Source organism: Petromyzon marinus, chromosome 22, assembly GCF_048934315.1.
Source record: "Petromyzon marinus isolate PM22_M1 ecotype Great Lakes invasive population chromosome 22, UKy_Petmar_22M1.pri1.0, whole genome shotgun sequence".
Lineage (NCBI taxonomy): Eukaryota > Metazoa > Chordata > Hyperoartia > Petromyzontiformes > Petromyzontidae > Petromyzon > Petromyzon marinus.
In genome coordinates, this window is record NC_133688.1 from 21,002,638 (window position 1) to 21,028,187 (window position 25,550).

The 25,550-nt window shown below is 54.2% G+C and overlaps 1 protein-coding gene across 1 annotated transcript; it reads right to left on the bottom strand.

The window, feature by feature from the left end:
• Positions 1-4,464: 4,464 nt before the first annotated feature.
• Positions 4,465-25,550, bottom strand: LOC116944822 (uncharacterized). Its single transcript, XM_076068882.1, has 14 exons — positions 23,756-25,550; positions 21,379-22,332; positions 19,312-19,347; positions 17,879-17,998; positions 17,252-17,290; positions 16,754-16,804; positions 13,929-14,036; positions 12,901-12,954; positions 11,908-11,961; positions 9,580-9,624; positions 8,218-8,271; positions 5,412-5,456; positions 4,844-4,897; positions 4,465-4,641 (listed from the first exon to the last, which is right to left on the bottom strand). The coding sequence occupies exons 1-14, from the start codon at positions 23,906-23,908 to the stop codon at positions 4,465-4,467; spliced, it is 1,944 nt and encodes a 647-aa protein (XP_075924997.1). The 5' UTR covers positions 23,909-25,550.

The window sequence follows — 25,550 nt, forward strand, 5'->3', positions numbered from 1 at the left end:
ATGACAATCATGGTGGTGGTGATGATAATCATGGTGATGGTGGTGGTGATGATGATAATCATGGTGATGGTGGTGATGATGACAGTCATGGTGATGGTGGTGGTAATGATAATAATCATGGTGATAATGGTGGTGATGATGATGATGATGGACGCCAGTATTCAATGTCAGAGAGAAGCCACAATCACCACATCGTCGTTAACCAATGGTCACGTCAACCTCCACTCCCCAGCTACCAAGTGGTGTGACGTTACCAGGACTGCCTGGAAGCTTGAGGACAATGTTCGCCGGAACGCGCCCGCGTTCGAAGCCGACGCACTGAGTCGGTGTGCGCAGGGATTGCGTGGTGACACCGTTGTCATGGAGCCCTCCACCACCCGACGAGATGGTCACGTTTACACAGAGACTACGATTATCATTGCATTTCTCTTCACACCGTCCCGATGTGTCCATCCAATTCTGACGGATAAAGCCCCCCCTCAACCCCCCCTTCAACCCCCCCCTAACCCCCCCCCCCCACCTCCACACCGGTGGCGCCTCGGGAAGAGTCCCGGGATAGATCCCCGATGTTCGAGCGAGACGCTGATGTGAAATTCAGCCGTGATGAGTTAGACAGATAAGTTCCACAGGTGAGTTAAACGCGCGAGGTGGGAAGATGTGAGTCAACTCACCTGGTCTCCTTTAGGTCCCAGGGGGCCCAAGTTCCCAGGGTCACCCTGGAAAACAAAGAGTACGGCTCACCACCATCATCACCACCACCACCACAATTATCATCACCATCACCACTATCTTGACCACCACCACAATTATCACCACCATCACCACCACCACAATTATCACCACTATCTTGACCACCACCACCACAATTATCCCCACCATCTGGACCACTACCACCATCATCATCACCACAACCATTATTATCACTACCACCATCACCCTCACCAACATCACCACCACCACGACAAAGCAACACTAACCTTGTCCCCTGTTGGACCCCACTCCCCATGGACCCCTTTTGTTCCTTCAGGGCCCTGCATGGAGAATAAAGAGGGGATACACGAATATCAAGGACACCTGTTATGGTTGCCTCACCCTTAGTGACCCTACCCACACCCCCTGGCCTCCATCCCCCGAAATCAAATCTCAATTCACCAAACGCCATGGTGTGGCCAGAATATTTGGTACGGGTCTCTGTGTGAGTCTATGGGTCTTTGTGTGAGTCTATCGGTCTCCGTGTGAGTCTATGGGTCTCCTTATGAGTATATTGGTCTTCCTGTTAGTCTATGGGCTCCGTGTGAGTCTATGGGTCTCCGTGTGAGTCTATGGGTCTCCTTATGAGTCTATGGGTCTTCCTGTAAGTCTATGGGCTCCGTGTGAGTCTATGGGTCTCTGTGTGAGTCTATGGGTCTCCGTGTGAGTCTATGGGTCTCCTTATGAGTCTATGGGTCTTCCTGTTAGTCTATGGGCTCCGTGTGAGTCTATGGGTCTCTGTGTGAGTCTATGGGTCTTTGTGTGAGTCTATGGGTCTCTGTGTGAGTCTATGGGTCTTCCTGTTAGTCTATGGGCTCCGTGTGAGTCTATGGGTCTTTGTGTGAGTCTATGGGTCTCCGTGTGAGTCTATGGGTCTTCCTGTTAGTCTATGGGCTCCGTGTGAGTCTATGGGTCTTTGTGTGAGTCTATGGGTCTCCGTGTGAGTCTATGGGTCTTCCTGTTAGTCTATGGGCTCCGTGTGAGTCTATGGGTCTTTGTGTGAGTCTATGGTCTCTGTGTGAGTCTATGGGTCTCCGTGTGAGTGTATGGGTGATAGTGAATGATGGAATTCGTCAAGGGAGTGGGGGCCTGGCTGGTTGCGAGACGAACCGGGTCTCCCGTGTCCCCTGGCAACCCGTCAAGACCAGGAACTCCCTGCACACAGACACAGATAGACACACAGATAGACATATAGGCAGACACACGCAGAGACACATAGACATGCAGATACACAGACACACAGATAGACAAACAGATAGACATATAGGCAGACACACGCAGAGACACATAGACATGCAGATACACAGACACACAGATAGACACACAGATAGACATATAGGCAGACACACGCAGAGACACATAGACATGCAGATACACAGACACACAGATAGACACACAGATAGACATATAGGCAGACACACGGACACAGAGATACACACAGAGACACGGAGACAGACACACGCAGAGACACATAGACATGCAGATACACAGACACGCAGATAGACACATAGCAATGCAAACTCACAAGCATGCGGACATATACACAGAGACCCACACAGACACACACACAGACACCCACACAGATACACACAGAGACACACACAGACACACGCAGACACACCCACACAGACACACACACACACACAGACACACATAGCAAGACACGAGAGGCACATAGACACACACAGACACACATACAGACACACACAGAGACACACACAGATACACGCAGACACACCCACACAGACACACACAGACACACACAGACACACACACAGATACACACACAGACACCCACAGACACACGCAGACACACCCACACAGACACCCACAGACACACGCAGACACACACACACAGATACACACACAGACACACACAGACACCCACAGACACACGCAGACACACACACAGATACACACACAGACACACACAGATACACGCAGACACACCCACACAGACACACACACAGATACACACACAGACACACGCAGACACACCCACATAGACACCCACAGACACACACACACAGATACACACAGAGAGACACACAGACACACGCAGACACACCCACACAGACACACACACAGACACATGTGTAACTACACGGAGATTAATAATTCAACGCATTTTTATTCTCTGGCTGTCGCTCTCTTCCTCTCTCTCTCTAAGGGGAGAGGCAATCCCTGTTGCTTTATTGTTTGTATCGAATCAGGAGGTGTGATCGCTGATCTAGCAATCATTTAATATTTATGTGTGTGTGTAGCAATTCATCACCCACGTGTGTGTGTCAGCGTGCGTGCGTGTATTCGGGGAGCGGTGGCGCAGTGGTTAGCGCACTGCACTACGAACCCAGCGACCCGGGTTCGAATTCAGAATATCTGAACTGGCCTTGGGCCTCCCCTGGGTCGACGCGACCTTAAATGAGTACCTAGTACGCTGTGTAAAAAACTTTAGCACTGGGAAGACAAAGGCGGCTGGGGGTGGTGCTGGTCACCCACCCCCTCGCGTGCCGTGCGGGCCTTCATAGGTGCCCGCTAACAGCACTTGCCCCAACATTCTGTTGAGGCTACACGGGGGATCTTTGTCTGTGTGTGAGAGAGTACGTGTACAGGTGTTGTGTGTGTGTGTCGAGTGTGGATCACCTGCAAGCCGTGGGTTCCCTTGAGACCCCAGGAGCCAGGGGCACCGGAGGGTCCCTGGAACAAGACGACAACAACAACAACCGCCATTCGTCACTAAGTGGCGGTGACGTCGCCACGGTGCCTGTGCCAGGCTAGGTGCACTCCAAGGCCACGTGAAGTGTCGAAGGCTCGCTGAGAGCAGGTCACGGGGCAGACTGCAGGTGGCCTAGGTTGGCTGACTGAGTTGACCGCCAGATGCACACCAGGTGTGCTCCCCACTCGTAGCTGTGAGCAACAACAACAACAACACAAACACAAAGATCCCCCGGATACATATTCTTGGTTCTTTCGGTAAAGTCACGTAGAAGGGAAATAATAAAATAATAAAAATAAAACATGACATAATTAAATTATCACGACGTTTCGGCCACAACACAAGTAGCCTTCCTCAGGTGAAGAAACAGAACTGTCGGAAAGACAGTGCTCCAATGAACACTGCTAAGCTTGGCAGCGTCTTTTAGCGCAGAGCGCCTTGACAAAGGGGTTTACATAACAGAAGAATTTAGCATATTGATGACAAATGCAGATATGGGGTTAGTCACTCCTTCCACACAATGCATGAGCTTGATACGCGGTGGTTTGGCTGCTGCAGTTCTTTATAATTAACATTTCGCTCCCTTTATTACTGCTAATCCTACATAATACACGAGCATCATATGACTTTGGGACAACCCACCGCCTACACATTCCACAAGGAGTGACTAACCCCATATCTGCATTTGTCATCAATATGCTACATTCTTCTGTTGATATGTAAACTCCTTTTTCAAGGCTCTCTCCTCCTCCCACCCAGCTTAAAATACGCTGCCAAGCTTAGCAGTGTTCATTAGGACGCTGTCTTTCCGACAGTTCTGTTTCCTCACCTGAGGACGGCTGCTTGCGTTGTGGCCGAAACGTCGTGAGAGTTTTGTTATATTATGTTGTATTTTTATTATTTTATTATTTCCCTTCTACGTGGTGACTTTACCGAAAGAACCAAGAATATGAACCCCTGCAGTCACGAAAGCTTTAAATCAAATCCCCCGGATAGCCTCAACAGACTGTCGGGGCAAGTTCTTTGAGCGAGTGAGCACCTAGAAAGGCCAGCTCGGGGGTGGGTGGGTGGCCAGCACCGCGCACAGCCGCCTTTGTCTCCCCAGTGACACAGGCACACTGCCGTCTCACCTGGAGCCCCGCGAAGCCCGGGGGACCCGCGCTCCCGTGATCCCCCTGCGAGAGAGCAAAGTGGAGAGGGAGGAGAGGGATTCGTCAGCCATTGCTCTATCCGCTGCTGGCTGAAGCCCTCCCCGAGCCTGGTCGCCACCCCTCACGATCCAGCGAGGCGACAACGCAGCCAGACCCAGCACACGAGGCGACTTCAGCGCTCCGTCTCCACGGGGGATGTCACTCGGGGGGGGGGGGGATGTCTCACCCGTGGGCCGGGGTAACCCTTGATCCCCTTGGTCCCCGGGGGACCCCTCTGACCCTTCAGCAACAAACAACAACAACAACAACGACGACAAGGGTGAGTCCCACACACCCACGCAACTTGGCGCGAGAGTTTGGCTCCGACAGCGACAACTCGACATGAGGTGTCCCCACTCCTCCCCGTGACACACGACACAGACAAAGACCCCCCCCCCCACCCGTATAGCCGCAACAGGCCGTTGGGGCAAGTGCTGTTGGCGAGTAGGACCTGTGAAGGCCGGCACGGTGCCCCAGGGGGTGGGTGGCCAGCACCACGCCCGGCCGCCCCGCACCAGATACTCATTTGAGGCTGAATCGACCTAGGGGAGGCCCAGGACGGGTTCAGATAATAGTCACTGTGACGATGATGCGAAGGGGTTCTGGTGTGACTCGATCTGTATAACTTTATTGACACCGGGCGACGTTTTGGGGTGCGTCTTAATTTCCGGAGCGCCTTATAATCCAGTGAGTACGGTATTTATAATTTATTAGTGAGCCAGATAACGATCGTTTACTCCAAGAGGGACTCTCACCGTCTTGCCTCGTGCTCCATACCTCCCCTCGTCTCCATATCCGCCCTGGAGGACACGCGTGTCGCGCCGTTAGCACTCGTTCACGGTGAGCAGGTGAGTGAGTGACCAGGTGTGTGAGTGACCAGGTGCTGTGAGTGACCAGGTGCTGTGAGTGACCAGGTGTGTGAGTGACCAGGTGTGTGAGTGACCAGGTGTGTGAGTGACCAGGCGTGTGAGTGACCAGGTGTGTGAGTGACCAGGCGTGTGAGTGACCAGGCGTGTGAGTGACCAGGTGTGTGAGTGACCAGGTGTGTGAGTGACCAGGTGCTGTGAGAGACCAGGTGTGTGAGTGACCAGGTGTGTGAGTGACCAGGTGTGTGAGTGACCAGGTGCTGTGAGAGACCAGGTGTGTGAGTGACCAGGTGAGTGAGTGACCAGGTGTGTGAGTGACCAGGTGTGTGAGTGACCAGGTGCTGTGAGTGACCAGGTGCTGTGAGTGACCAGGCGTGTGAGTGACCAGGTGTGTGAGTGACCAGGTGCTGTGAGTGACCAGGTGCTGTGAGTGACCAGGCGTGTGAGTGACCAGGTGTGTGAGTGACCAGGCGTGTGAGTGACCAGGCGTGTGAGTGACCAGGTGTGTGAGTGACCAGGTGTGTGAGTGACCAGGTGCTGTGAGTGACCAGGTGTGTGAGTGACCAGGTGTGTGAGTGACCAGGTGCTGTGAGTGACCAGGCGTGTGAGTGACCAGGTGTGTGAGTGACCAGGTGAGTGAGTGACCAGGTGCTGTGAGTGACCAGGCGTGTGAGTGACCAGGTGTGTGAGTGACCAGGCGTGTGAGTGACCAGGCGTGTGAGTGACCAGGCGTGTGAGTGACCAGGCGTGTGAGTGACCAGGTGCTGTGAGTGACCAGGTGAGTGAGTGACCAGGTGTGTGAGTGACCAGGTGTGTGAGTGACCAGGTGTGTGAGTGACCAGGTGCTGTGAGTGACCAGGCGTGTGAGTGACCAGGTGAGTGAGTGACCAGGTGCTGTGAGTGACCAGGTGTGTGAGTGACCAGGTGTGTGAGTGACCAGGTGAGTGAGTGACCAGGCGTGTGAGTGACCAGGCGTGTGAGTGACCAGGTGTGTGAGTGACCAGGCGTGTGAGTGACCAGGTGTGTGAGTGACCAGGTGTGTGAGTGACCAGGTGAGTGAGTGACCAGGTATGAGTGACCAGGCGTTGTGAGTGACCAGGTGCTGTGAGTGACCAGGTGAGTGAGTGACCAGGTGTGTGAGTGACCAGGTGAGTGAGTGACCAGGTGCTGTGAGTGACCAGGTGTGTGAGTGACCAGGTGCTGTGAGTGACCAGGTGCTGTGAGTGACCAGGTGCTGTGAGTGACCAGGTGTGTGAGTGACCAGGTGCTGTGAGTGACCAGGCGTGTGAGTGACCAGGTGTGTGAGTGACCAGGTGCTGTGAGTGACCAGGTGTGTGAGTGACCAGGCGTGTGAGTGACCAGGTGTGTGAGTGACCAGGTGTGTGAGTGACCAGGTGTGTGAGTGACCAGGTGTGTGAGTGACCAGGTGCTGTGAGTGACCAGGTGTGTGAGTGACCAGGTGAGTGAGTGACCAGGTGTGTGAGTGACCAGGTGAGTGAGTGACCAGGTGTGTGAGTGACCAGGCGTGTGAGTGACCAGGTGTGTGAGTGACCAGGTGCTGTGAGTGACCAGGTGCTGTGAGTGACCAGGTGTGTGAGTGACCAGGTGCTGTGAGTGACCAGGTGTGTGAGTGACCAGGTGTGTGAGTGACCAGGCGTGTGAGTGACCAAGTGCTGTGAGAGACCAGGTGTGTGAACACGCGTGTGCCTATGGGGCACGTCGACATACACGTGACCCACCTGTACACACCGATACAAAGATAAATTAAACACGTTCCTGCGGAGTAGGCTGGTAGGAACGTTGGGTTGCTCGGTCAATGGCCAGGGTCAACGGCGGCACCACGTGGTGTATTCCGCAAATATGCCCGACTGTGAGGGCGGGCACAAGCCGGCGTGAGTAGGTTAAACGTTGAGTTTTATAAGGGCACCACGGGGTGACCAGCCCCTCCCCACCCAGCCCCACCCCTCCCCACCCAGCCCCTCCCTCCCCACCCAGCCCCTCCCCACCCTCCCCTCCCCACCCAGCCCCTCCCTCCCCACCCAGCCCCTCCCCACCCTCCCCTCTCCACCCAGCCCCACCCCTCCCATTTTTGGATGCACGACGGACGGACACAATAATCCCCTGTGGGCTGGTGTAACCAGAGGTTCCTACCAGTAAGATATCCCGCATGTCCTTAACATACTCTTAGCGAGCAGCACCTATGAAGGCCAGAACGGCACACGAGGGGGTGGTTGAGCCAGCGCCACGCCCCGTTGCATTTGTCTCCCCAGTGGCGATATTTACACACCATACCAGGTACTAATTTGAGGCTGAGTCGACCTAGAGGAGGCCCAGGACTGGTTAAGATAATCGTCACCGGCGTTGGCCTTGAGCGGGTGACCATAGTGCGAACAGATGTGTCTACAGGTACGGGAATAGGTGTACGTACAGGTTCGCACGTGTGTGTACATGTGTATACAGGTGAGAGTGTGTGTACAGATGAGTGTACATAGCTCAGAGTACAGGTGTGCAGGGGTGTCTTTATTGGTGAGTATACAGCTGTATGCGCACAGGTGCATGCGTACAGGTGTATGCGTACAGGTGTATGCGTACAGACGAGTGTGTATGTGTGTGGTCACATGCGCGTGTACAGGTGTGTGCACTGGCGGGTCTACAAGTGTGTGCGAGTACAGGTGAGTGCGTGTCTGTGCATCACCTCAGGTCCCAACAGCCCAGGCGGACCACGGGGACCACGTCGTCCTAGCATGCCCTGCAACAAAAATCCACCATCATGATAATCATCACAATCATCATCATCATTGGCCATCATCAGGATCCCCACCATCGCTACGATCATCATCACGACCACCATCTTCACCGCCTACGATGTGCTCAGTGGCTCAGTGGGGACAGGAAGAGGAGAAAAGGGGGGGGGGCACAGTGCCCCGCCCTTCCCCCAGCAGGTATCCCCCCTCCCCCTCCCTCCCTCCCTCCCTCCCTCCCCACCCCCCAACCCTCAATGTCACCCCCGACCCCCGGCCCGGACCCCACACGGAGTGCTGCTGAGATCTCAGTCGGCAACCGAGTACCTGGCGTAGCGGTGTAGTGTAGTGAACATCGCCACTAAGGAGACAAAGGCGGCCGGGCGTGGTGCTGGCCACCCACCCCCTCGTGTGCCGTGCCGGCCTTCATAGGTGCTGCTCGCTAACAGCACTTGCCCCTACAGTCTGTTAAAGGCTCCACGGTGGGATCTTTGTCTTGGTGTTGTTTAATTGCGAATGGAGTGATGAGGCGAGCAATGCGAGGGTAATCATTATGGGTTGGTGTCCGATATAGGGGCCCCTGAATCAAACACGGAGGTCTGCAGGCCAAACAGCCGCGAGGCAATATCTGGCGCACATTGCACGATAATAACCACCACCACCATCATCATCATCCATCATCATCAAGGCCATTACAGAGAGAGACCTCTCCATCCGGTGTGCGCGTTTCAAGGATGAGCGAGCAAAAGCGCACGGAGCGCAGGGCACACGTGGTGCGTGTTCATGTGTGGAGCGGTGGCGCAGTGGTTAGCGCACTGCACTACGAACTCGGGGGACTAACGTTCTATTCTCCCTTCCTTGGGTTCGAATGAGCCTTAAAAACGATGTCCTGGCGTGGTGTGTCAACATCAACATTGCGGAGACAGAGGCGATCGGGCGGGGTCCTGGCTACCCACCCCCTCGTGTGCTGTGACATTCATCATTCGGTGCTTGCTAACAGCACTCGTCCAAAGAGTCTGTAAAAGGCTCTATGGGGGATCTTTGCTGTTGTACACCTGTGTGTGTGTGGGGAGCGGTGGGCTCAGTGGTTGTTGCACCGCGCAACCAACCCTCCGGCCGGGCGTGGTTCTGGCCACACCGCTCCCTCTTCTGCCGTGCCGGCCTTAGTAGCTTCATCGGTGCTACTCGCTAACAGCACTTGCCCCAAGAGCCTGCTAAAGGCTATAAGGGGGATATTTGTGCGTATGTATTTTGTGTATACTTGTGTGTGCGCACGTGTGTGTTTGTGTGCGCACGTGTGGTGGAGCGATCCGTACCGGCATTCCGTATCCCCCAGGGAATCCTTCGTCTCCGTCACTGCCCTGGGGACGACAGAGGGCGAGACGGGATTGGTATTTACCCTGCAGGAGAGCCGCAGCGAGTCTTGAGGCTCGCTCTCAGGAGGACCCTGCTGCTGCTGTGGGGGGTTTGGCCAGCGACAACCCAGCGACGCGCCGTACAGGAAGGGATAACGCTCGAAGCCATGCACAGATGGATTCACGAAGCAACTTGCCGTGCTGCTGCTGTTTCTCCACGGAGAAAAGTCAGCACGCGTACAATGGCAAACCGATTCATTTCGGCCGGGCCAGATCCGAAGTTGGCATCCCGGAAAATGTTTCTGTACCCGGCACATCACGTCTAGTATACACCCCTCGGTGTATGGCCGTGGCCACCGACACTGCGTGGGGATTTCTTCATCCAGCAGTGGACTGACAAAGAGCTGCACATTTCGATTTAAAGCTTTCGTGACTGCAAGGATTCATCTTCTTTGGTTCTTTCGGTAAAGTCACGTAAGCTGCACATTGTTTATCATTTCAGTTTATAATATGAAGTATTACTCCGAGCGTCTTTTCTTTGTAATATTTCCAGTAATTCTTTGTAAACTTCAGAGTGGCCAAAGAGCGACTCTGGCCGAGTGTAAAGACGGCTCCGTGGCCCGTGTCACCCACTTTGCTCTCGGCAACAGCACGGGCGATAATTACGGGGGGGGGGGTGGGAGTAGAATGATTGGGGGGGGGGAGGGCGCATCGACTGCCATTCACAAGTTACTGAGCGAGCCGTGGTGACAGTAGCAATGTCTCCCCCTCGCCCATCTACTCCCCACAGACACAGATCCCCCGGGTAGCCTTAACAGACTGTTGGGGCAAATGTTGTTAGCGAGTAGCAGCTATGAAGGCCGGCACGGCACACGAGGGGGTGGGTGGGTGGCCAGCACCGCACCCAGCCGCATCAACTGAGGCCGAATCGACCTGAATGAGACATCGGCCAACGATGTTGGCTGTGTACTCGGGTTGCCGGGTTCGTAGCGCAGCGCGCTAACCGCTCCACAACCGCTCCCTACAACACCGCACTTAACACCCCCGCGACACTCCCACTCACACTCCCACTCACACTCCCACTCACACTCCCACTCACACTCCCACTCACACTCCCACTCACACTCACACTCCCACTCACACTCCCACTCCCACTCACACTCCCACCCCCACTCACACTCCCACTCACACTCCCACTCACACCCCCACTCACACTCCCACTCACACTCCCACTCCCACTCACACTCCCACTCACACTCCCACTCACACCCCCACACAACAACGCCGTTCATCGCTCAGTGGCGGTGGCGTCACCACGGTGCTTGTGCCAGGCTAGGTGCACTTTGAGGCCGCGTGGAGTGTTGAAGGCTCGCTGGCAGGAGGTCACGGGACAGACCCAGCAGGTGCCATGGGTTGACTTACTGATATGACCCGCAGATGTACCAGCTGTGCTCCCCACTGTGGCAACTCTCTGTGTTTTAACTGCCTGGCGCTCCGCTCGCTGTTGTGAGCGTCGCTCCTCTGCCCTCCGCTGTTGCTGGAGGGCGACTGCCTGCAACTACCCAGCAGCAGCAGCAGCGGCGTCCTTCGCGAGCCTCCCCCTCCACAGAGGCCGAGCTTGGCACTGCTGGTACCGGTCATCGGCAAGTCCATTCAGCTCCACATCCTCCTGTACCACATCACTCCATCTCTTCTCTACACCCCACACACCCCCACACCCCCACACACACCCACACACACACCCACACACCCACACCCCCACACACCCCCACACACACCCACACACCCCCACACACACCCACACACCCACACACCCCACACACACCCACACACCCACACACCCCACACACCCCCACACACCCCCACACCCCCACACACCCCCACACACACCCACACACCCCCACACACACCCACACACCCACACACCCCACACACCCCCACACACCCCCACACACCCACACACCCCACACACCCCCACACCCACACACCCCCACACACCCCCCCCACACACCCCCACACCCCCACACCCCCACACACCCCCACACACCCCCACACACCCCCACATCCCCCCACACACACACCCACACACCCCACACACCCCCACACGCCACCCTCGTGCTCGAGTCGCGAGTCGCCCTTCCCCACGTGTGCCGGTTCCCATGGCGCTGTGCCGAGTTTGCTTCTGTTTGGCAGCTCACGGGGGGAGGAGGGGGGCGGGTCGGGGGGGGGGCTCTAGAGGGCGGGGGGTGAGTTCCGGAACTCCCCCCCCCCCCCCATAATTGGCGTTACCTTTAATCCCTTCTCGCCTTTATCGCCAGGCGGGCCTCTCACTCCACGGAGACCCTACACGCACAGACACACACGCACAGACACACACGCACAGACGCACACGCACAGACACACACGCACAGACACACACGCACAGACACACGCACAGACACACACAGACACACACACACACGCACAGACACACACGCACAGACACACACGCACAGACACACACGCACAGACACACACGCACAGACACACACGCACAGACACACACGCACAGACGCAGCCACACACACAGACACACAGACACACACAGACAAACACCGACACACACAGACACACACAGACAAAGAAAAAGATCAAAGATCCCCCATATAGCCTTAACAGACTGTAGGGGCAAGTGCTGTTAGCGAGCACCTATGAAGGCCGGTAACGGTACACGAGGGGGTGGGTGGCCAGCACCACGCCCGACCGCCTTTGTCTCCCTAGTGGCAATGTTTACACACTGCACCAGGTAGTCATTTGAGGCTGAGTCGACATAGGGGAGGCCCGGGACCGGTTAAGAAAATCGTCACTGGTGTTGGCCGTGAGCGGGAATCGAACCCGTGTCGCCGGGTTCATAGCGCAGCGCGCTAACCGCTACACTATCGCTCCCCACACACACAGACATACACACAGAAAGACATACACACAGACACACACACAGACAGACACACACACGTAGACACACACACACAGACACACACACAGATAGACGCACACACAGACATACACACAGAAAGTCATACACACAGACACACACACAGACAGACAGATGGACACACGCAGACACACACAGACAGACACAGACACAGACACACACCGACAGACACACACACAGACACACACAGACACACACAGACAAACACCGACACACACAGACACAAACAGACACACACCGACACACACACAGACAAACACCGACACACACAGACACACACAGACACACACACAGGCTTCGGGTTGTCTTACCGCAAAACCTTTCTGCCCCTTGCGTCCCTTGTCCCCTGAGTATCCTTGAGGACCCTGCCAGGGAAAGTGGGCCAGGCAGGGGAGGGGATACGGGGGGTGGCAGAGATGCAAAGGTCATAAGGTCATTGGGTCTTTACACGAATAATGTGGCGATGATGATGACGCTGCTACTGCGTTGGCAGTGGCGCACAAGCTCAATCAATTAATTAATTGAAACACAACACGGTCGTGAACAACGCTGTATGCAGTCTTAAAAGCAAAAGTATACAAAAGGCGACGTTCCGGGCTATAGCCCTAATCCCTCAAAGCTCGTGGATAGAGAGGCCAGTCGAGAGACTGATATGATGATAAGAGTGAGACACTGGATTGGTTTACACCGTGGAAGGGCCTGATGGCAATTCAGCGTTGAAGCCACTTCAGTTATTGACCCAGTCGTGTAAATAGGCAAATGAGTAGTTGCACTATCAGTCGCTATCGAGTAACAGACAAACCCCCTTTAATAATTGCGACGTATTTGCTGCTAAAGAAACTCATCTTTATATATATAAATATTACCAGTAAAATATCGTGCAGGGCTGTTGGCGCATTGTACCGCACAGCCCCAGTGCCAAGTGGGAACGAGGCTTTGTCTTCTACACGACTCCTTGAATGGCAGCAGTAGGCCATGAGGTCATTGTACTTCCTGACCCCAGCTAGGGGTGAAGGCGCAGCCCTGGGGCATTTGGCCTACTCTTCCTCGGAAGGGGTGGGAGTAGCCACCCTTTACCCCACCGCACGCGACCCATGCACACTGCTGGGTGGTGGGACGCAGGCGCGGGGGGTGGGGAGGACGCGGATTTAAGAAACTTGCCCCATTACTTAAACTGCTGCGCAGGGAGACGGGGTGGAGCCGGTGTGGTCAGGTCACCAACCATCATCACACCGCGCACCATCCCCTGTGCGCTGCCGCCGCCGCATTGCGTTGCGTTCATTTGGGAGGGGGGGCGGCGTGCTTCGGGGGTAGGGGACAGGGGGCCAGGACCCCTTACCGTGTCCCCGGGGACTCCTCGGGGTCCCGCGCGTCCATTCACCCCTGGGGTCCCCTGCGAGGCGGAGCGACCCGGGGGCCCAGGTCTCCCAGGGGGTCCAACGGGGCCCTGCAACGGGGAGCACAAAGCGAGAGGGTTCAGTCGCTGTGCTCCCCCCTTTGCTGCTGCCGAGTTGCGGCGGTGACTCTGTGTGGAGGGGCGGGGGGAGCGAGGGGGTAAGGGGCGCACGGTGCATCCCGCTTTCTACCTCTTTCCCCGGGTCCCCTCTGAGCCCCTCTGGCCCCCGCTCCCCATCAGGCCCCTGTGAAGGAGAAAGGGCCTTGTCAGTCGAACCTCCATCATCATCATCGACACCACGACCACTGCTGTCACGATCACCGCCAGCATGATGAGTACAATCATCATCAGCAGCCACTATCATTTTCTTCATTGACATTACAGTAAAATTACCACCAGCACCATTATCAACACTGCTGTCATAACTATTTTTGTAATTTTACCATCACATCACCATCATCAACATCCTCCACATAATTGCCACTACCAACACTGCTATCATCATAATCCTCATCATAATAAGTAATATTCATCATCAATAATCATGACGATATCTATCAACATGACCACCACTACCACTATCGTCATCATTAACATCACTACCACCGCTGTCATCATCGTCACTCTCAGCAGTACCAACACCAATCACATCATCACCACGGTCATCCACGAGCACCACCACCACCATGAGTCATGGAGTCATCGTCTGTGGACTAGGTGCGCTGGTTATTCACTTGGGTCACACCGCAGGTGACACGCACAGCCTCCCCGCCGCCTGTGTCACAGTCAGAGGTCATTCCCTAAACACCCCAACAACAGCTCTACAGGAAAGGGCGCAGATAAGCATGGTGAGAACCACGCCTGAGTTTGCACCGAGAGACGGTGAGAGGAGCACGTGGCTTAGAGGATACACGCGGGCGAGAGACACCATCATCACGTCGGCTGACAACATCTGACAAATAAAAAAACCCCACGTGGCAGCAGCAGGAGCCACAGCGAGTCGTCTCGTGAGTAAATAAATAAACAACGCAACAAGTGAACTGATTGACGTGTGGAGGCTCAGAGCCGGAGTTATCTGCTCGTTGGGTCTGCACGAATCTTACATGGCGGGTGGAGGGGGGGAGTAATCGCCGTAATTACCACGCGGTCACATCCGCTGGGGAGCCGGGGACGCGATGGCTCCACTTTATTAGGGGGAGGGGCGGTGGGGGAGAGGGGGGGACAATTATCCCGACTCCCCGCGCCTGTCTCTCACCCGCAGCCTGGCCCGGGACAGTCTCCAGCACCGAGACTCACGAAGCCAAATCGATGATGATGATGATGGTGGTGGCAACAGCCCGGCACGCGCGCGTCCTCAGGACGTGGCCGTCCGAGCCAGCCAGCAAAACTTTTTTTTTAGTACAGAAAGATAAAATATTATCATACGGCTCGATAATAGCTGAGTACATTTGGTATTGACGCCGCCATCGTTGCTACAGCGCAGGGCGGTTGCAGGGGGGCGATGTTGCAGTGTGCCGCCATCGCTCTTCGGGGGAACATTTCGAACATGGCAAATTTTGGACAATTGGCCGACGACTCGTTTCGAATGACGTCACGGGATCACCAACGTGCACGGTGAAGGGGGTGGCGAGTCGTGTTTTTATCCTTCATGCTCCCGCGTATTCACCAGGGTGGCCTTTCTGACGCGAACCGCGGCAACAATTTGCGAACGTGCTACCTCTGTGCCATCGCGTCACCACCACGTGCAGGGACTCCTCCTCTGTTTTGACTGCTGCAGGGCCGGTGGCGTAAATTCCACGTTCCTTTGACGAGGACCATGCTATCCATATGATAACCGTTGTTGACTTACCCACTAAGTGGCAATATTTTTCTCGATGCCGGAGAGAGAGAGAGATCATGGGATGATGAGTCAAATCCCCAACCAAGATTTTAACTCGTTACCTTGGGATTGCAAGCCGCACGCTCTGCCGCTGAGTCACGTGGCCGGGTGTTCTCTATCTGAGTCACGTGGCCGGGTGTGCTCTATCTGAATCACGTGGCCGGGTGTGCTCTATCTGAGTCACGTGGCCGGGTGTGCTCTATCTGAGTCACGTGGCCGGGTGTGCTCTATCTGAGTCACGTGGCCGGGTGTACTCTATCTGAGTCACGTGGCCGGGTGTGCTCTATCTGAGTCACGTGGCAGGGTGTGAACTCTCTGCTATGACGCACGGGTTAGACACGTGGTCACCAACGACACAATGGATTAACAAAAATAGTTCGCAACGAAGCACGGACGCGCGCCTGGGATCAATGGCGTCAATCAAACTGTGAAGCAAAGCGAGGCATGGGCAGAACGCGTCACGGCCAGACGGTACGATGGAGGCCAAGGTCGAGACTAACAACGGAGCAGCAGCTAAAGGAATGGAACGCCTGCCGAGAGGACGTCCACCGAGATGTAGCGCTGTAATCAGTCGTGAGAGGCGGTGGCGGCTTAACGAGGCCTCCATCCAGCAGTGGATTGACCACGGCTGATTGACGATGACGACGATGGGAGAATGGCACTGCATGCGGAGCGAAACGTCGGACAACGTTGCCAATCAACAACAGCACCGCGCCGTAACATCCCGAGATCGTGGTCTCGTGGCGTCGAGAAGGTGGCCCGCGATAAAAAAAAAAAAACTTGGAGGAAATTATAAAATAAAAATATAACGATGGCGTTGACACCGGTTGAACTGTGATGGTGAATGTCGGAGGTTGTGTTTGTGGGGGGCAGGGGAGGGTGTTCTTACGGGGGGCCCGGGAAGGCCCTGAAATCCCGGAGGCCCCGCCTCTCCTTTCCTCTGCCAATCAAAAGACGGAACGAGAGAGGATTCGGTGAAATCATCATTATCATCAAACATCCTCATCACCTAATAATTTACTCCCCTACATCATCACCACCTGCAGCAAAGTCGCTAACTACATTATCACAATCACCACCACCATTATCGCCCAGGGCAGGTTCAACTAATTACTTTACAGGCAACTAACTATCATGACACAGATCCCCCGGATAGCCAGAACGGACTTTTGGGGAAAGTGCTGCTAGAGAGCACCGATGGAGGTTGGCACGGCACACGAGGGGGTGATTCACATTTAAAATGTACAATGTAATTTATTTTAGCTGGAAGGGCCCATGAAGCTGTTTGCCTCTATTGGAACATATTTTATACAATACAGATATCAGTAACAATCATCACCACCATCACCATCACCACCATCACCACGGGATGGGAGTCACAACTCACTGGCCAGCCCGTGGACAGCACGCGGTAGAAGGGGGTTCTCTGTGAGCACAGGGGAGGGAGAATGACATCACCACCATCGCTTTTATCACATCAACATCATCACCACCACCACCATCACCACCATCGCTTTTATCACATCAACATCATCATCACCACCACCGATGGCCGTCACGGCCTGACACGGCCATCAATTATCTGACATCGCCATCACTATCACCGCTGCCGCCACCACCACCACCAGCATAATCATCATCGCCACTGCCATCAACATCACCATCAACATCATCGCCATCACTATCACCGCTGCCGCCACCACCACCACCAGCGTAATCATCATCGCCACTGCCATCAACATCACCATCAACATCATCGTCATCGCCACAACCTGCCACTGTCCTGTAATCATCATGATCATCACCACCAGCATCAGCATCACCACTAGCCACCATCGTCGTCAACATCACTATCGGCGATGTCTGTCACTGTCTGGCGTCACCATCACAAATCACCTTCCCTGCCAACACCATCATCATCATCGCTACCAACATCACAACTACATCTTCATCATCATCGCCGACATTAGTGTCATGAATACCACCACCATCACCACCATCGCTCTCAACTCACCAAGAACTCCTCCCACTCTTCTAGGGAGTGGCTCCAGATGAGGAAGGTGGGGGGCCCTGGGGGGCCCGGGGGGCCGTATGCCCCCGTCATCCCCACTCGCCCGGGGGGGCCCTCATCCCCCTACAGGTGGGCGTGGGTTGGTGGGGGGGAGAGGGGAAGGGAGAAAGTAGAGAGGAAGAGAGAGAGAGAGTGAGGAGAGAGCAGAGAGAGGTGTGAGAGAGAGATGGAGGAGAGAGCAGAGACAGAGAGGGTGAGAGAGAGTGAGGAGAGAGCAGAGAGAGGTGTGAGAGAGGGAGGTGTGAGAGAGAGATGGAGGAGAGAGCAGAGAGAGGTGTGAGAGAGAGTGAGGAGAGAGAGAGTGAGGAGAGAGCAGAGAGAGGTGTGAGAGAGGGGGAGAGAGATGGAGGAGAGAGCAGAGAGAGGGAGAGAGTGGGGGAGAGAGAGGAAGGGGGGAGCAGAGACAGAGAGTGTGAGAGAGAGTGAGGAGAGAGCAGAGAGAGGTGTGAGAGAGAGGGGGAGAGAGATGGAGGACAGAGCAGAGATAGGTGTGAGAGAGAGGGGGAGAGAGAGAGTGAGGAGAGAGCAGAGAGAGGTGTGAGGGAGGGAGGTGTGAGAGAGATGGAGGAGAGAGCAGAGAGAGGTGTGAGGGAGAGGGGGAGAGAGATGGAGGAGAGAGCAGAGAGAGGGAGAGAGAGGGGAAGAGAGATGGAGGAGAGAGCAGAGAGAGGGAGAGAGAGAGAGGGGGAGAGAGATGGAGGAGAGAGCAGAGACAGAGAGGGTGAGAGAGAGTGAGGAGAGAGCAGAGAGAGGTGTGAGAGAGGGCGGTGTGAGAGAGATGGAGGAGAGAGCAGAGAGAGGTGTGAGAGAGGGAGGTGTGAGAGAGATGGAGGAGAGAGCAGAGAGAGGTGTGAGAGAGGGAGGTGTGAGAGAGAGTGAGGAGAGAGCAGAGAGAGGGAGAGAAAGGGGGAGAGAGATGGAGGAGAGAGCAGAGACAGAGAGGGTGTGAGAGAGTGAGAAGAGAGCAGAGAGAGATGTGAGAGAGGGAGGTGTGAGAGAGATGGAGGAGAGAGCAGAGAGAGGTGTGAGAGAGAGGGGGAGAGAGATGGAGGAGAGAGCAGAGAGAGGTGTGAGAGAGATGGGGAGAGAGAGAGTGAGGAGAGAGCAAAGAGAGGTGTGAGAGAGAGTGAGGCGAGAGAGTGAGGAGAGAGATGGAGGAGAGAACAGAGAGAGAGAGGGGAAGGAGAGAGAAGGGGGGGGGGCGACTGTTATGAGCATTGCCTCGACTCAACCCTGCGAGCCCCAATGAGCTCCCTCGGCCACCTCGACACCACCAGAGCCGCCACGGCTCGCTGGGCGCTGAGGTGAGGGGGTGGGGCTCCGACTCCACATGAATGGGGTCTCTTCATGGGGGGGAGGCATGGTGGGGGTCTCACCTTGTCCCCTTTCTCGCCCATCTCTCCCTCGGTACCCTGCAGAGTAGAGAAGCGTAACGAGAAATGAAATACAGTCTAGAATGTAGACTGTAGGAATGTAACTTATACAGCTACCCTGTGACGTCGTTATCTGATCATAATTATGCTCATTATCAGCAGTATACTATGATGAATACACGTGTTATTTTGATTATGTTTTGATAAATTACCATAATCATCACAATGATCACATTCAGCGTTTCTGTTATATTGGTTCACATGCTTAGGGTTAACCACAAACACCATGGCATCGTCATTACAATTCAATATATTGATACCACGATTGTCACCACAATTAATATTCGTGCCGTCCTTAATTAAATTTATAAAATTATCAATAATGTACTAATCATCAGCATCATCGTAACTTTATAATAACTGTAATCATTTATACATTACTGTTATAATTATAATCATCATCAATAATCCATAATACAGGTTTTTTGGGGTTAGATCGTGTCAATATATAAATGTGTCGTTAAACCCGCCACCACCCGACACAGCCAACTAGTAAGGGTTGTCACGTAAACAGAACGTGGCCAATTCGTCACTAGTACAGCACACCAGTTGTGTGTTGGAGAGCCAAGCCACAACATTTACAAACCGAGTACGACGTTTCGCCAGTAATTACAACTAGCTTCATCAGGCGCCAGACAGATTTGTGGCGGGTTTAACGATACATTTATATATTTACGCGATCTAACCCCAAAAACCTGGATTATAGATGATATCGGTAGTGAAAGCCTCCATGTTAAACATTAATAACATTATATTCTTAGTTCTTTCAGCAAAGTCACGCTGAAGGGAAACAACAAAATAATAAAATATATATAAAACAATACAAATTCTCACGACGTTTCGACCACAACACAAACGGTCGTCTTCAGGTGTGTTGGTTTGCATAAATTTATTTTTAAACGGTGCATTTATTTATTTATTTAAAAAAACGTTAGCGCCACGTGCAGCGATTTGGCAGTTTATTTAGGACTAGTCCATCTATATTTATTAATAACATTGCTTTATCATGAGCAGCATTATCGTCAATACTTTATCACAACTTTTATTATCAACATCATTACTTTCGTAAATGTTATCATTATCACTATGATCAAATAAACAATTATGATTATCATCAATATAGTACTGATATCATGATTGTCATTTATCATCACTCTGATCATGATTGAAAAGGTGATGGTGCTCGTGATGATGGCATTATCACGAGCATCACCATCATCATCATAATTATCACTATCATCACCATTACAATCATCACCATCACCATTAACAATCATCACCATCACCGTTAACAATCATCACCATTAACAATCATCACCATCACCATTAACAATCATCACCATCACCATTACAATCATCACCATCACCATTACAATCATCACCATCACCATTAACAATCATCACCATCACCATTAACAATCATCACCATTAACAATCATCACCATTAACAATCATCACCATCACCATTAACAATCATCACCATCACCATTAACAATCATCACCATCAACAATCATCACCATTAACAATCATTACCATCACCATTAACAATCATCACCATTAACAATCATCACCATTAACAATCATCACCATCACCGTTAACAATCATCACCATTAACAATCATCACCATCACCATTAACAATCATCACCATCACCATTACAATCATCACCATCACCATTACAATCATCACCATCACCATTAACAATCATCACCATCACCATTAACAATCATCACCATTAACAATCATCACCATTAACAATCATCACCATTAACAATCATCACCATCACCATTAACAATCATCACCATCAACAATCATCACCATTAACAATCATTACCATCACCATTAACAATCATCACCATTAACAATCATCACCATTAACAATCATCACCATCACCATTAACAATCATCACCATCACCATTAACAATCATCATCATTAACAATCATCACCACCACTCGCCCGTCCTCACACACGGGGCACGCAGCGTCACTGATCACGTGGCGTGTTACCCGTGATCCTGGGGGTCCGCGGGACCCCGACGCCCCAGGGGGGCCCCGCTTCGGCGACAGGACGAGGGGGCGCCGTTCGGGAGGCTCCGTGGGTTCTTCTGGCTCGCCGGGGTCATTGGGATCACAGAGGTCTCTGGGTTCCATGGGGTCACCGAGTGGTTCGCTGACGTCACAGGGATCGGCGGGGTCACGGGAGTCGGGCGAATCGGCCGAATCCTTGGCTTCATTGGAGTCATTGAGTTCATTGGGGTCACACAAGGAATTGGGTTCACACGGGCACTTGGGGTCATTGGGGTCGCACTGGTCAGCAGGGTCACTGAGTTCATTGGGGTCAAATGGGCAATTGGGGTCACTTGTGTCGCAGGGGTCACTGGGTTCATTGGGGTCAAATGGACAGTTGGGGTCGCAGGGGTCACTGAGTTCATTTGGGTCCAATGGACAGTTGGAATCATTGGGGTCGCATGGTTCAACGGGGTCACTGAGTTCATTGGGGTCAAATGGACAGCGTGGGTCACTGGGGTCACATGGGTCAGCCTGGTCACTGAGTTCATTGAGATCAAATGGACAGTTGGGGTCACTGGGGTCGCAAGGGTCAGCGGGGTCTTTGAGTTCACAGTTGGGGTCGCCGGGGTTACAGGAGTTGGGGTCGCTGAGATCGAATTGAAATCCCTTCTGGGTCCCCGGGAGGTCGTCTAGACCCGCGAATTCTTGGTGGCCCGTCCCATCTCTCCATGCGCCGTCAACCCCCATTGCGAACGCCGCGCGCCGAGGGAGTCGGACCCGGCGAGGTCCGGACAACAAAGGGGACTCCTGGCGAAGCGAAGGGGGATCCCCTTGCCAGCGGGGGTCTGGAGCACGCAGGGGGTCGCGTCCCGGCCGGCACGGGGGTAGGCTGGGGGTCAGCGTTGGGGTGAGCGCGGGGGGTGGACGATAGTCGAGTGGCGACTCCTCTTCCTAGAGACACGAACACCAACATCGTCATCATCAACATCATCATGAGCACCAAGAGAAGCATCATAATCACCTTGGTTCACCATCACCTTACATTCGAGCTCACGTGACCCCTGCTGTGGAGCCCTCTGTCACTGCACAGCGCCGTCTCCCATGCTCGCTTCTGCTGCCCAGCCGTCGATCGCCGCCGCCGTTGCTGCTGCAGCTGCAGTTGCCAGCCGTGTCACATTTGGTCGAATGTACTCTGCTGGTGACCCACTGTGCAGTCCTTCAGGATCTGATGATGGTTGAGTTTTGTTTGCATGCTGCTCCTGCTGCTGCTGTGGTTTGGAACTCGTGGGCCCCCCCCCCCCCAGCAGTCGTCGTGGGGCGCGGCGACCCCCTCTTCCTTCCCCCCCTCCTCCTCCTCCCCCCCTCCCCCTCCTCCTCCTCCTCCTCCTCCTCCTCCCTCCTCCCCTCCCCCCTCCCCCTCCTCCCCCCCTCCCCCTCCTCCCCCTCCTCCCCCTCCCCCCCTCCCCCTCCTCCTCCTGTGGGATTTCCTCGCCGTGCCCGCACGCGGTTCGAGAGAGCGACGCCGGGGGAGGGGGCGGGGGCACGCGATAGGGGGGGGCATGCGGGGGGGGCACGGGGGGGGGCACGCGAGGCAACGGCAGCGCACGCGGCCTCGCCGGGCCACACGGGGATGGCCGTGGGGGCCGTGGGGGGCCGTGGGGGGCCGCTGGTCGCGACGTGACACCGGTAGTGGGGGGGGGGCCCGTGAGTCTCCATGTGCCCGCTTCTCTCTCCGTCCAGCCCCCACCAGACACGCAGCTTCAGGCTGGAGTCTCGCGCACATGGCCTGGTCGCTCCGCGAGTTGTGGTTGTTGTTGTTTATCCCGCTCCTTCACCCAGCAAGGGTCTCACTGAGTCACACACGAGACTCTTCTTCTTCTTCAGGGGGCTACTGCCAAATGGTCGCGGTAGAGGGGCGCGTTGTTGTTGCTGCTGCTGCTGCTGCTGTGTACACCCGGTAGAGTGATTTGCAGGGACTCGTTCAGCATTGGAATGTGTTTGGGCCATTACCGGTCGCGCCGCAGAGCAGGCAGAGAGAGAACTCCTCCAGACCCCACACAGAACACAGAACGGCGCCCGAGTCGGCAATCGAACCCAGACCCCTTCGTGCTGCGAGGCGCGAGTGTCGCCACTACAGCCACACCGCCCTCCCCATCGTGACCCCCCACCCCCGTTGAGACGCAGACGGAGCCGGTGCGTCAACGCTTTCAACACCACGCGTGTGGTCAAAACGACCTCGCGTGTGTGTGGCACGACCCTCTCGAACATTAGTCGTGAGACTCTGAGTGGGGGGCACGCTACGGCCGCAGTCCGCGCCGCGGTGGCGTCAGCGGAGCGCGAGAGCGGTGCGCTGATGCCGCGAGACGCCTCTCACCTGAGCGGCGCGTGATCCACCAACCCCCAGGGCCCACAGGGTGAGCAGCAGCAGCAGCAGGAGGAGGAGGAGGAGAGGGAGCCACAGCGAGGCCCGGGATCTTTGACCGCGCCTCGCTGTGCCCCCTCGCGCCGCACCCGGAATCCAACTCATGTCTCAGTGACTCCTCGGGCGGATCAACTCCACATTCCCAGACAGCCGTCCTTGCACGAGACTCGTCGTGTGTCTATGTGTGTGTCTATGTCTTTGTCTATGTGTGTCTATGTGTGTCTATGTGTGTGTCTATGTGTGTGTCTATTTGTGTGTCTATGTGTGTGTCTATGTGTGTGTCTATGTGTGTCTATGTGTGTGTCTGTGTGTGTCTATTTGTGTGTCTATTTTTGTGTGTCTATTTGTGTGTCAATGTGTGTGTCTATGTGTGTGTCTATGTGTGTGTCTATTTGTGTGTCTATTTGGGTGTCTATTTGTGTGTCTATTTGTGTGTCAATGTGTGTGTCTATGTGTGTGTCTATGTGTGTGTCTATGTGTGTCTATGTGTTTGTCTATGTGTGTGTCTATTTGTGTGTCTATGTGTGTGTCTATGTGTGTGTCTATGTGTTTGTCTATTTGTGTGTCTATTTGTGTGTCTATGTGTGTGTCTATTTGTTTGTCTATGTGTGTGTCTATTTGTGTGTCTATTTGTGTGTCTATGTGTGTGTCTATGTGTGTGTCTGTGTGTGTCTATTTGTGTGTCTATGTGTGTGTCTATTTGTGTGTCTATGTGTGTGTCTATGTGTGTGTCTATGTGTGTGTCTATTTGTGTGTCTATGTGTGTCTATGTGTTTGTCTATGTGTGTGTCTATTTGTGTGTCAATGTGTGTGTCTATGTGTGTGTCTATTTGTGTGTCTATGTGTGTCTATTTGTGTGTCTATGTGTGTCTATTTGTGTGTCTATTTGTGTGTCTATGTGTGTGTCTGTTTGTGTGTCTATGTGTTTGTCTATTTGTGTGTCTATGTGTGTGTCTATTTGTGTGTCTATGTGTGTGTCTGTTTGTGTGTCTATGTGTGTGTCTGTTTGTGTGTCTATGTGTTTGTCTATTTGCGTGTCTATTTGCGTCTATTTGTGTGTCTATGTGTGTCTATGTGTGTGTCTATTTGTGTGTCTACGTGTGTGTCTATGTGTGTGTCTATTTGTGTGTCTATGTGTGTGTCTATTTGTGTGTCTGTGTGTGTCTATGTGTGTGTCTATTTGTGTGTCTATGTGTTTGTCGATGTGTCCGTCCGTTTGTCCTCCTTGACTTGAGTGGTGTCGGTCCCTGACCATCAGTCCCGCCTGCCTGCTGACTTGCCGGTCACTCAGTCAGTCCGCCTGCCTGCCTACCGGTCACTCACTCAGTTAGTCCGCCTGCCTGCCTGCCGGTCTGCCAGTCACTCACTCACTCAGCCAGTCCGCCTACCTGCTTGCCTGCCTGCCGGCCTGTCAGTCACTCACTCAGTCAGTCCGCCTGCCTGCCTGCTGGTCACGCAGTCAGTCCGCCTGCCTGCCTGCCTGCCTTCCGGCCTGCTGGTCACTCAGTCAGTCAGTCCGCCTGCCTACCTGCCGGCCTGCCAGTCACTCACTCAGCCAGTCAGTCCGCCTACCTGCCTGCCTGCCTGCCGGCCTGCCAGTCACTCACTCAGTCAGTCCGCCTGCCTGCCTGCTGGTCACGCAGTCAGTCCGCCTGCCTGCCTGCCTGCCGGCCTGCTGGTCACTCAGTCAGTCAGTCCGCCTCCACTGCCTGTCCGTCTGTGTGGGTCTCTGCGCTCGCCTGTCCAC

Excerpts from the sequence above, each read along its gene's own strand:
- LOC116944822 (XM_076068882.1), bottom strand. The coding sequence starts at position 23,908 with ATGAGTTGGATTCCGGGTGCGGCGCGAGGGGGCACAGCGAGGCGCGGT. Across the intron at positions 14,037-16,753 it reads AGGGCCTTCCCGGGCCCCCC|GGCCCCGTTGGACCCCCTGG; the intron begins GTAAGAACACCC and ends TCCCCGTTGCAG. Across the intron at positions 4,898-5,411 it reads ATGGAGCACGAGGCAAGACG|GGTCAGAGGGGTCCCCCGGG; the intron begins GTGAGAGTCCCT and ends TTGTTGCTGAAG.